The following is a 12,457-nucleotide window of genomic DNA, read 5'->3' on the forward strand; positions in this document are numbered from 1 at the left end:
ACTAGCCAAGATCAAGTCCAAAAAGCATCAACTCCTTTTAGAGGCTTCATTTTGTTGGCTTCATTCCTTCAGTGCTGCCATGATTAGGCTGTTTTCTAAAAGAAGGATGTATTTCTTGTTAAAGTTTATGCAGACATCAGGAACATCATTTTTAAAACTCTTGGTGAAAAACCAAGACCATATTTAGCGAGACTAATTACCAAGATTGAGAGAAGTCCAAGTACAAATGCCAAAATGTCCAAGAGAAGTCCAAGTCAATACAGAAGAAAGGACCTAGTGAAGGGAACCTTAATGTAAAGAGTTACTGAACTCTTTTTTTAAAACTAAATATGACTCATAAGTGAATATTTCCAGTGTGTGTGTGTGCTGATAATGAATCATATGGCTGTGTTGAAGCTTGTCATTAGGAATGACCACATTATATGCATTAAAAGCAATTGTGTCTAATGAGATTTTTGCAAAATTACTTGTGAACATGTGAACAGAGAATAGTGTTTATATACTGGATTCTAAAAGATGAATCTACTTTTGAACATTTACTTGTAGATTTGTGGGCAGTTGTTGAAAAGTTGCTTCAGCACAAAAATGATCATATTTAAATGTGTAAATTGAAAGAACAGCACGGCAGAGAAATATGGAATGAGTGTGTGGGTGTTGCGCATATGGCTACTGAATCTGTGTATGTGTGTGTGTGTGTGTGTGCATGTGTAAGGAAGTAGAGAGTGGGTGGTTGGGTGGGTGTTGTGAATATTGGATTTGTGTGTGTGTGTGTGTGTGTGTGTGTGTGTGCGCGCAGTGCAGCTATGTGTTAGTAAAAATCCATAATAAAGAAAGAGAAAAGTGTGTGAGTAGACAACAGCAGCTTCTAACAGAGGGATTAAAAGAGAAGCTGAGTTAAGGATCTGACATAAAGAAAGAAAAAAAAAACAGATGAATAGAGAGATGAAGACAGAAAATTAAAAAAAGAGAGGAAGAAACTAGGAAAATGTAGATGAGTGGGGAAGAAAATGGTAAAATGTGAAGAAAGAACAGATGAAAAGATAAATGAACAGAATATGAGGAAAGAGAAATAGGGAAAAGAAGAAAGAAGGACAGAAGCAGAGTGCATATGAATGGCAAGAAGGAAAGAAAAAGCAAATGGAGAAGAATAGAGAGGAGAAAACAGGATAAATGGATGGATAAATGAGATAAGAAAATGTGGATGGAGAGATGAATAGACGATTGGAGAAGGAGAGGAGGATAGGAAAACATTAGGAATGGGGCAGACGATTGAAGGAAGAAGACAGGAGCGCATGAGGAAAGGGCAGATGACTGAAGAAATCTGAGGAAAGAAAAGAAACAGATGGAGAGAGGAAGACAGGAAAACATGAAAGAGAAAACGAAGATCAAGGGGAAGATTAGGAAAATACAGAAAGGGAAGCAGAATGAGGGAGAAAGAGGAAATGAGAAATGAGAGATAATAAGGGAAGAGGAAGAAAATAAGGAAAGAGGAAAAGAATGAAGAAAGCAGAAGAAAAGAAAATAGGAATGAGGGAAGAAGAGGAAAGTGAAAAAAGGATAGAAGAATGAGGGATGAAAAGGAAAGTGAGGAAAGAAAAGGAGATTGAAGGAGAAAGAGATAAATGAGGAAAAAAGGAAGAACAAGGAGGGAAAACTGGGGAAGAAAAGGAAAGTGAGGAAAGGAAAGAAGAAGAGTGAAGAAATAAAATATGGAAGACAAGACGAGAAGAATGGGAGAAGAGTAAATGAGGAGGGTTAGAAGAATGAGGGAAGAAAAGGAAAGTGAGGAAAGGGCAGATAATTGAGTGAAACTATTTGAGACAAGGACGGATGAACTGATAGATGGAGGGGAAAACACAGAAAAGCATGAGGAAAGGGGAGAGGAATGGAGAGAAGACAAGAAAGTGTAAGAAGAGTGTGATGAATGGCAAGGAAACCAGGAAGCAAAGGATGATAAGAGAGAATAAAACAACAAGGCAGAATAAGCAGTTTGTGAGCTTCAGCAAGATTTCTGTACAGTCGACATCCAACAGAGGACCTAATGAGCCATGAATGGAGAGAAAATGAGGAAAAAAATACAGGGAAAGGGCAGATAAATGGAGGGGGGAAGAAGTGAAACATGGCAGGAGGAGTGTAGGTACAACTGAAGAGAAGTGGAAGAGAGGAAAGGCATGAACGCATCGCTATGAGCTTCATCAGGGTTATGATGGGAGATGAAGATAAAGTCTATGAGCCATGACATCAGAGCCCAGTTTCTGTCTCTCTCTCTCTCTCTCTCTCTCCCTCTCCTCTTTCTCCTCTCTGCCTTTATGTCTCTTCCTCCTCTCTGACACTCTGTCTCTCTTTCTCTTCCTCCTTTTTGTCTCTTCCTCTACTTTGTCACTCTCACTATCTCTGTCTCTCTCTTTCTGTCTCTTTCTCCTCTCTGTCTGTCCCTCCTCTCTGCCTCTCTCTGTCTCGTCCTCCTCTCTGTTTCTTCTTCTGCTCTGTATGTCTCGCTGTCTTTTCCTCCTCTCTGCCTCTCTCTCTGTCTTCTTCCTCTCTGCCTCTCTCTCTCTCTTTCTCTTCTCTGATGCTCACTCTATTTCTCTCTGTCTCTTCCTCCTCTCTCTTTCTTTCTCCTCTGTGTCCGTCTCTCTGTCTCTTTCTCCTCTCTGTCTATCTCTCTGTTTCTCTGTAATCTAATGAGTAATTGCAGTGTTTAAATCGAGGCACTGAAGGATAGATGGCACCATCACTGTGTTCACAACTGATCTGGAGACCAGCATAACTGTGCCCTAATATCCTGACTGTTTATAGCTGCTATAACGTAAGTGATCACAGGAACTAACCTGTTTCACAGATATTCCACAGCAGTAAATGCAACTAATAAACGGACAAAAACATTGTAATGGATAAAAAAAATGTAATGGCAAATTGCTGTGGTGTAAGAGGAATAAAACCCTTCAGGACATGCGTTTATTAGAAAATAATCAACTCTGGGATGGTAACAGTAACTCCACCCCATCATTGATTATTTTCTAATAACAGCATTTTATGAAGGGAATATTTGGTGTGATAATTATTCATAAAAGCTGCAGCAAGGTTGGAATTTTGACGAGACTCTTTGAAGAGTGAAACTAAGTGCTTAATAATACAATAATACGTCTTTTCAAAATATGATAATACAGTAAATAAAAGAGTGTATACACTCTCATTCTGCATTCTGGTTATAAGGAAAATTTTAACAATTAACTTTTTGAACTTTGTTCTAATCAGAAGTTTGAATGTGCGGTGAAAAAAAAAATTATATAAAATAATTTATATATATAAATAAAATCAACTTTCTGCATTAGTAATGAGTCATAATTCTCATTACTTTGAGATACAAAGTCATAATAACCTGCCCTTTGGTTGTACTAATTTGCACAAAATATTCTGAGGTTGCAGTAAACACTATTAATGCTAAATTCATCTATTTGAATTACTTAATGATTTCCCATTGTTAGTGTGCTTTGTGTTTTCCACTGAGATTCGCATCATGTGTTTTGTTTTGTATTCTCAATGTGCAGTTGTTTACTGTACACTTATGCCTTTATTTCTGTTCTAGTCTCTGTCTTCACCCCTGTTCTGTCATTGCTTTGTTACCCGAGTGTGTTCACCTGTTCTGTGTTTGGCTCCTGATGAGTTTGCCTTCTTATCTCCTCTGTGTGTCAGTAGGCCTCATTTATCAGTCTTTTAGTAATGTTGTGTGTAAATGTTTGAGTAAAACAAACCGAACTAAAAATTTCCACTGGATTTACAATAGTTTCAGAAACGCTGATTGAACAACTCAACACGCAGAGAATCTGCAATTTTTTTCATTCAAAGCGAAGTGTTTCAGTGACTCTTGGACAGAAATCCCTTGTGGCTTCCCACATTAGAAAAGCAGAAGAATGCGTGTCCACAAAAAGCGAATGGTGTGCAGCACACTGGGGAGTATACGGCACATTAGAGCTTGAGACATACCAGATCGGTCACTTATCGGCCACTTAATGCTGGCTCTAATAAAGTGTTTCACAGCATTAAAAAAAGAGCTTGTGTGGCAAACGGAAGTGATATACACTCCTCCTTTTATACAGTGGCATTCTTAATCAAATGACTGGTCTTATTTGTCTTAATTTGTGTTAATTCATAATTGAATTTTATTTTATCTGCTCTTTAATCAAATTAATTATTAATTTATTAATTATGTTTGTTGCTTTCTTTATTTTATCATATTTAATATTTCGTTAGTTAAAGCCATTAATAGGAAACATCTGGATTTCACAAATGTTTCATTAAATTTGTGTGTGTAACTGAAAAAAACATAGGTTGTTTAAACTTATATACACAGTATAATCTCATCGCAATTTATATGATTTGAAGCTGATTAGTAAATGTTTATACAAGTTAGTCTTCTTATACATAAATTTACACACACTCAGGAGTATGAGTTGGATACGAATGTTTTTCTGAAATTATGGGATTTTCTTGAATGCCAATTTTCTTGTGTAAATGCACCTATGAACGATTTATGAATAGATCAGTTTGTATCCAGCTTGATAAATGAGGCCCAACTCTTGTCGCTGGTGTTTTATCAAGCCATTGTCTCTATGCACCCCTGTTTTTGTATTCTTGTTGCTTTTGACCCATGCTTGTGTCCCTGACCTGCAAATATGGAAATGCCCATGATTACTCCGTCTGACCCCTGCTATGAACTCTTGGTTATGATTCTTGGATACATTTTAATAAAACATATGCTGAGTTTATGCACTTGCATCCTGCCTCTCACAGTTTGTTACATTCTGTCCTCTATTTTGTATTTTTAAATAGAAATATTCATTAAGGCAAATTGGGAAAACAGACAAGACATGTTATTTTGCTCATGTGTAAAAAAAAAAAAAAAAAAAAATCTTCCATAGATTCTGTTCATCAAATCAAATCAAATCCTAGACTGCAGTGGCTAAAGTCAAACTTGCAGCACACTTGCATAATCACCAGTTTGGTTCAGTTATCATTCGTCCTTGCCTGGCTCTTCCTTTCTCATTCTTTCCTTCCTTTCCTCCCCCTCATCTGTATTTTATGATTAACCTTGAGAGGATTGAGTCTCTGGCAGGGTGCCAATTCTCTCTGCCACTATCTCTGTTTCTTCCCTTCTCTCTCTCTTTCTCTCCCTGTGTCTCTCTCTAACTATCTCTCTCGGTCTCTCCCTTTCTCTCTCTCTCTCCCCCTCTCAGTCTCTTTCTTTCTCTTCCCTCTCTGTGTATCTCTCTCTCTGTGCCTCTGTGTCTGTCTTTTTCTGTCCATCTCTCTGTGCCTCTCTCCTTCTCTCACCTCGTCTCTTCTTCTGTTTTTCTCTCTGTTTCTTCCATTGTCCCTCTCTATGTGTCTCTTTCCTTCTCTCACTTCTCTGTGTCTTTGTCTCTCTCTATCTCTTTGTCTGTCTCTCTCTCACTGTCTGTCTCTTTCTTTCTCTCCCCTGTCTTTGTATCTCTCTCTCCCTCCCTCTCGCTCTCTCTCTCTGTATTTATGTATGAGTAAAGCTTATCTTACTTGCATATGACATACAAGTTTTGTCTTCAAAGTCAATTTAATGCTGTGTAATGTGAATGTATACTGTAAGATTATTATATTAAAATCACAATGCAAATAAAACCATCACATGCATTTTAGTATACAATAGCCTTCCTACAGTAGAATGCATCTTTTACAATATTATACATTATACCGAAAATATACTGTATTTACTAATATAAACCATCATATACATGTTAGATATGCACAGTGGATGCATGTGCAGGCTTTTTATTAAAATACAAGACAAACAGAGTTAAAACAAGAGTCATAAGTTGAGCAAAATAAGCATAGTCTGTGAGGGCTGATGGGAAATGAAGTCCAAGGTGGCCAAAACTGGTGCTGACGTGACAACACGCAACAATACATGACACATATAAAATTGCCTGCCTATATTTGTGGATATATAAACTACATAAACTGTTTGGTGTCAGACTCCATCAAGGATGTTTCTTGTTTCCTCTACTGTTTGTGCGTTTTGTTGGATGAAAAACATCCATGTTATTTGCGGATGATGTTGTTTTTGCCATGATCTGAATGGACCTTGGGAAATTGACAAACACATCAGGTCAGGTTATTTCAGTGGCTCACGGTGATGGGTTTTAGGCTCTTTTCGTTACACTCACAATGGTGCTATTTGACAATCATTGTCTGCAAGAGCTCCTGAAGATGAACGTCAATGGCATTGGTCAGATATATAAGAATACTAATATGTAATACTTTCTTCAGCAATCTGAAGAAAGGTTTCAAGATGTATGCTTTGCCATACATACACAGCTATGAATATAAGAATACAGTATATAGGTATAATATATAGCACAAATACCTTATATAAATATAGGAATAATAGTTAGAGAAACATGAAGTTGCTGTCTCCTTGTACTGACAATACTATGAACTGATTGTACTGTACACTGTACTGACTTTTCAATACGGAAATGCGTCATAACGTGGAATGCAATTAGCCCGTTTATGTCCTTGTCCTCATCCAAGGTCAAGAGAAGGGGGTAATGACCAAAAAGTGAAGAAGTCGGAGTAGAGACGCTGCTCCTCCAAATCAAAAGGATCTAGTTCATGTTTTTTGACTACCTTAACTACCTACTGGACGTAGACCCTGGGACAAACCCTGGGCCCATGTGGTTTCTCTGGGAATGTCTGGGAATCGTCCAGGAGGAGCTGGAATCAGTGGAAGGGGATAGACTGACCAAGTCTGGACTGACTTTCTCAGCCCGCTGCCACTACAACCACAACCATAACCAGGAAAAGTGGAAGGAAAATGAATGAATTAAAAGTATACAGTATATTTAAAATAAATACCTGCTAAGTTATTGGTGAGCATTTCTCTTCTCATTCCACTACAGGCGATCAAATGATAGCACGAGAACCACTGGGCTGTTATTGTCAGATATTTGTTTTGTGTAAGTAAGGAGTGTCTACAGATGAAAAACGTGCTTGCATGCTTTTACAGCACAAAGCTTTATTGATTACATTTTCCTCATGTAGATACACTTATTGGTTCTGGTCTGACTCACCCCGACAGAATGCACCTCTGTGTGTGTATGTGTGTGTATTTATAGGCGTGACATTACTACATGCCATTTAAGTCTCATTAATCAATCAAGAACTGCTCTTGTGAAAAGACTGCGAGCCATGAAAGGTCTCACCCCCTCCAACAGGCTAAAGAGAAAAGTTCAATTGATGCTCCTCATCTCATTAACACACAGATCGATGTTCTGACACATCCAGCATTAATCCCCTGAGAGAGGGAACAGAAGGAGAGTGAAGAGGATGTGCGTCCACAATGACGATCATCATCCATTATCTATCCCGAGCACTTCAGCTGTCCTGAGCTGGAGTGAATCAGACGATGTGTTTCCATTCAAATCGCAACAGTGGCTTTGATCAGAAGACCATATCGGCACATCAGAGAGGAGCACGTCGCTCTTAAAGGAAGGAAATGAAGAGAGTGGTGGCGTTTGAATTCTCTGTGACATGCTTAGAACACAGCAGAGTGAAACATGCTCCTGTTCCTCTGCAGATTGAATTGCACTCTGCTGGAATTCCTCCAACACTCACAATGTAATCATTCAATTTGCAATCTCAGCTGGAGATACAGCAGATCAATTAATCACACTAGCAAGTGACAAGTCACTCGTGTCGCTTGTAGTCTCTTGTGGGCATGCGACGACTGATACTGTTGTCCCTTTTTTTTTAGTTCTGATAAGAATCAGTAGTAGCCAAATGTATAGCCTGGCGCCCACTGTAGGATATATACGTAGGATATATACACACACCACTGTTGTTTAAAATGAGTTAATGTTTGATGTGCATGCTAGGCTTCATACTGTAACGTGTATGAAGATAATGAAGCTGGCGCAAGTGTGTAAACTTAGCATGCTGTTTATTCAGGCAAATTCACCATCATAATTTGTACCATTGGTCAAGGTACAGGCAATCCATAACGACAAAATAGGAAAACATCTGAGAGTCTAAACCAGGAAGTACTCAGAATTAGAAATACGAAACCAGTGAAATGAGGAAGCATGGAGACATGATAAAAATTTGTGTTGGAGTAAAGACACAGAAAGGCTTAACTAACCTAAATAATCAGGAATGAACTAAAAGCAGGTACACACAGGTACAGAGTACAATCAAGACACAGGAGGGAGATAGACCAATGACAGGACGGGGCAGAGACAGGTCTGAGATCAGAAAATGCACAATCGTATGACTATATAAATTAAACAAAATGTCTCAAAAATGAGGAATTACATGACATGTACTAGCTTTGTTGGTATTTTAGCAAAACATGTGGCAAAATAAGATGAAACCATGGTTATATGTTTTCTTCCATTTTTGACATCAATAACTAAAGTTGTGAGCGGGGAACTGAAGAAACTACGGACCACACTTGCCATAGGACTGGTCATTCAAGCCAGTCAGTTGGATTCATCATTTTACAGTTTTCTACGTAAATTTAGTATGAAACTGTAAAATGATGAATGTGTGTGCTGGTTAACAAGGTTGTATTTTAGTTACAAGACAAGACTAAGTTAGCTAATTCTTACTTATATTTCCTCTTTACAGTGACTGCATATGTAATGTCAAACTTGAGGCAGCGTCAATAAGTCAAGTCCATTGTAGGGGTGTTTGAAATTGTAGTTTATGAGTGTTTTTCTGACACATCTGGAGAAATGTATTATATTTTGGCACTTTCAAAATGATTTAGCGCGAGTAATTTTGAGTTTACATTGTTTGGGTGAGTTCAAGCCTTAGTTCAAGTCCACACTAACATTTTTTTTAACTTTTCAGTCCATTTACCAAAATTTCCCATCCACAACAATGGAAAACAGCACACTGGGCATGCGCAGTAGGTGTCTGACCCATGACCTTTACCTCATATTCTCCATTTTTGTTTGTTTTGGCAACATGAACATAAAACACGTCCCAGTGTTGGTTGTACTATATTAAGATATTAACTCCTTAAAGTCCGGGAGCCATCTATGGGTGCAAACTTTTACTATTTTTTATATTCTCTCTCTCGTAAATATTAGTGTCACTATAGCCTACCTCCATGCACATTCTTCTTGACATGCCTTTTCAAAAAATGGACATTATTTTCTGTTGAAAACATTTCTGTTGTCACATTTTTGGATTGCTGTTTTTCTTATACAACAAGGTACACCCAGATTTCATTTTTCATTTCTATCAATTATATAGAGATACATAAGGTACAAGCTTCCATTTTCCACCCAGAAAGCATTGGGGGCACAAACTTTTGCACTCACTGCAGCCATTGAAATGTATTTTGCTGCATTTCTCTGCTTGGCTGAATTTATTAAAATAAATCTACAGTCATAGTCAGACAGTGAAATGGAGTGAGTATGAAAAGTGTCAGAAAGTGATAGTGAGTGATAGAGAACAAGAGAGAAAGAGAGAAAAGCCAAAGACTTCCTACAAAAGAAACTCAAACATTTGCCCCTCCCTTCACTTTCTCTCTCTCTCGCCCTCTAAAAGTGCACAGTCGTGCGTCAGCGTGTACAGGTGAGGTGCGAGACCAAGCGAGAGTGTGTGAGAAAGTGTGTGTGTGGGAGCTGGTCCCAGCTGGTGCAGTCAGCATGCTCAGGAGAAAGAGGAGTGTGTCTTTCGGGGGACTTGGATGGTACGTTCCATTTTCTGGCCTTGATAAAATACACTGACTCACAGTGGCCCCAGTTCTGTTCTGATTAGATTCGAGTTTAATATTTAAATGTTTGACTTTCTGATGTGGTGAGTTAGAGTTTGATGGACTTCAGTGTGTTGTAGCTACCCTAGAGTCAGGGATTTAGAGGTTTTTCAGAGCAGATTGCTAGTTTAAACAACTAAACTTCAAATAATTTAGTGGATAGTTTTCATGTTTAGAATATAACATTTGCTTAATATTTTTGCATATGATTACTGAATCAAAAATTCTTTGGGTTTGAAAATGTAAAGGAGCATAAAAGGTTATTTGACTGTCTGAACAACAACAAAAATTAATTAAAAATACATGCACTCCTGAAAATTGCCTTAATTAATATCACACTTCAGCTACTGTTACTTTATTTTTAATCATAGTTTGCCACTGTTTTACATATTTTCATTCTGTTTATCATATTTTATACTGTTTTACATATTTCCATACTGTTTATCATATTTTGATACCATTTTACATATTTTCATACTATTTATCATATTCTGTAGTCTTGCTTTCCTGCACTTATTTTAAATACACCGATCAGCCATAACATTAAAACCATTGACAGGTGAAGTGAATAACGTTGAGTATCTCATTACTTTGGCACCTGTCAAGGGGTGGGATATATTAGGCAGCAAGTGAACAGCCAGTTCTCAAAGTAGATGTGTTGGAAGCAGGAAAAATGGGCAAGCGTTAGGATCTGAGCGACTTTGACAAGGGCCAGATTGTGATGGCTAGACGACTGGGTCAGAGCATCTCCAAAACGGCAGGTCTTATGGGGTGTTCCTGGTATGCATTGGTTAGTCCTTACCAAAAGTGGGCCAAGGACGGACAGCCGGTGAACCAGCGACAGGGTCATGAGTGCCCAAGGCTCATTGATGCGTGTGGGGCTCGAAGGCTAGCCTGTCTGGTCCGATTCCACAGAAGAGCTACTGTAGCACAAATTGCTGAAAAAATTAATGCTGGCTATGATAGAAAAAATTGTTTAGGAATGGTTTGAGGAAGATGCCAAAGAGTTCAAGGTGTTGACTTGGCCTCCAAATTCCCCACATCTCAAGCTGATCGAGCATCTGTGGGATGTGCTGGACAAACAAGTCCGATCCATGGAGGCTCTACGTCACTACTTACAGGACTTAAAGGATCTGCTGCTAATGTCTTGGTGCCAGATACCACAGCACACCTTCAGAGGTCTTGTGGAGTCCATGCCTCAACGGGTCAGAGCTGTTTTGGTGGCTCAAGCGGGACCTACACAATATTAAGCAGGTGTTTTTTTAATGTTATGGCTGATCAGTGAATAAATTGTTGATTAATTTTCTTTTCACCACAGCACGGATCAGTTCTACAATCTGATTGGTTAGAAGGTGTGCATTATTTTTAATAACAGCACGGCGTGGATGGTAGTCCCGGCTATAACATGAACGACAGGTTAATATTAATGCACTTGTTCTAATATGTTATTGTTTCTATAGCAACAGCTCATACACAGGGACGTGTACAGTGTTCGCTCCACATTGACTAATAATGAGTGGATTTAAAAGACATGTTTGCTGTTTAACAAAGTAAAACGCATAATCGTTGATGTGGTGAGACGTTTATTTAACATTTATGGAAAGAATCTCAAGTGTCAGCTCTTAGTAACACTGAAGGTGCTTTGTAAAATTTCCCAGGACAGGAAAATCTTCAGGACAGAAGAGTTTATGCTTTCTGGTTTCTTGGTAATATGAAAAGCGAAGGTTTTTGAGAGAGAGAGAGAGAGAGAAAGAAAATGAGATGCTGGGGGAACAACTGTTTATCATAACTATAATGTAAGTGATAACTTGTTTCTCGAATGTTCCACAATATTGAATCTTAACTGTAAACTGTTAAAACATTTATTAAATGAAAAATTGTAATCCTTGGCAAATTGCTGTGGTATAAGTGGAATAACGCAATCCAGACCATGCTGTTATAACGAAAACAATCCACTTCGGGGTGGTAACAGTAGCTAACAGTATGGGTGTCGTGATGCATGTTTATATTGATGTGCTCTTTCTAATACGTTATCCTTTCTATAGTAACAACTAAATAAACGGGGACTTGCATGGCAGACACTTCAAATAACCACATTTAAAAAACATACAATCATTGATTTGGTTAAGTTTTCTATGAGGAGACGTTTATTTCACTGTAACTTTAAGTTTTATGACATAGGAGATTATGCTAGGATTATGATTTCATTTCTCGGCAACATGACAAACTGCGTTCTTTTTCTTATTAACTTTAATAAAAAGTGAGGGAACGACTGGTTATAGCTGATATAATCTAAGTGATAACAGGAACTAACTTACATCATGAACTTTACACATCTTTACATGTAAAATAAAATGTAAGTGTTGGCAAATTGCTGCTGTATAAGAGGAACAAAAAAACTTCCGAATTTGCTGTTATTGGGAAAAAAAGCAGAGCTGGGTGGTAACAATAACTCTACTTCATTTCCTCTGTTTTATTTTTAACCTTCCATGACAACTAACTTTACATATTTGCTGATGGTGATATGTGATATTCGAATGTGTTCTTTATGTGTCAGCTGCACAAATATTTTTTATTTCCTTGTAGTTTGCATATCATACATTCTCACCAGGGCTGAGCTTCTCTATGGGTTAAACTCTAGGATCATCCTGGTAGACC

At 38.1% G+C, this 12,457-nt stretch overlaps 1 protein-coding gene across 3 annotated transcripts in view; it reads left to right on the forward strand.

Moving 5' to 3' along the window:
- rap1gap2a (RAP1 GTPase activating protein 2a) overlaps positions 1–12,457 on the forward strand; it is a 116,345-nt gene that overhangs the window by 9,549 nt on the left and 94,339 nt on the right. Inside the window, exon 1 of one of the 3 annotated variants that reach the window (XM_026934705.3) lies at positions 9,157–9,736. The exons of 1 other annotated variant lie outside the window; for it this stretch is intronic. In XM_026934705.3, the coding sequence (XP_026790506.1) occupies positions 9,693–9,736 (44 nt within the window). In that variant the 5' untranslated portion in view covers positions 9,157–9,692. Of the gene's footprint in view, positions 1–9,156; positions 9,737–12,457 lie in introns of those variants that run through there. One more of the 3 variants, XM_053239591.1, reaches the window with a different exon arrangement.

This window comes from Pangasianodon hypophthalmus, chromosome 14, assembly GCF_027358585.1.
Source record: "Pangasianodon hypophthalmus isolate fPanHyp1 chromosome 14, fPanHyp1.pri, whole genome shotgun sequence".
NCBI lineage: Eukaryota > Metazoa > Chordata > Actinopteri > Siluriformes > Pangasiidae > Pangasianodon > Pangasianodon hypophthalmus.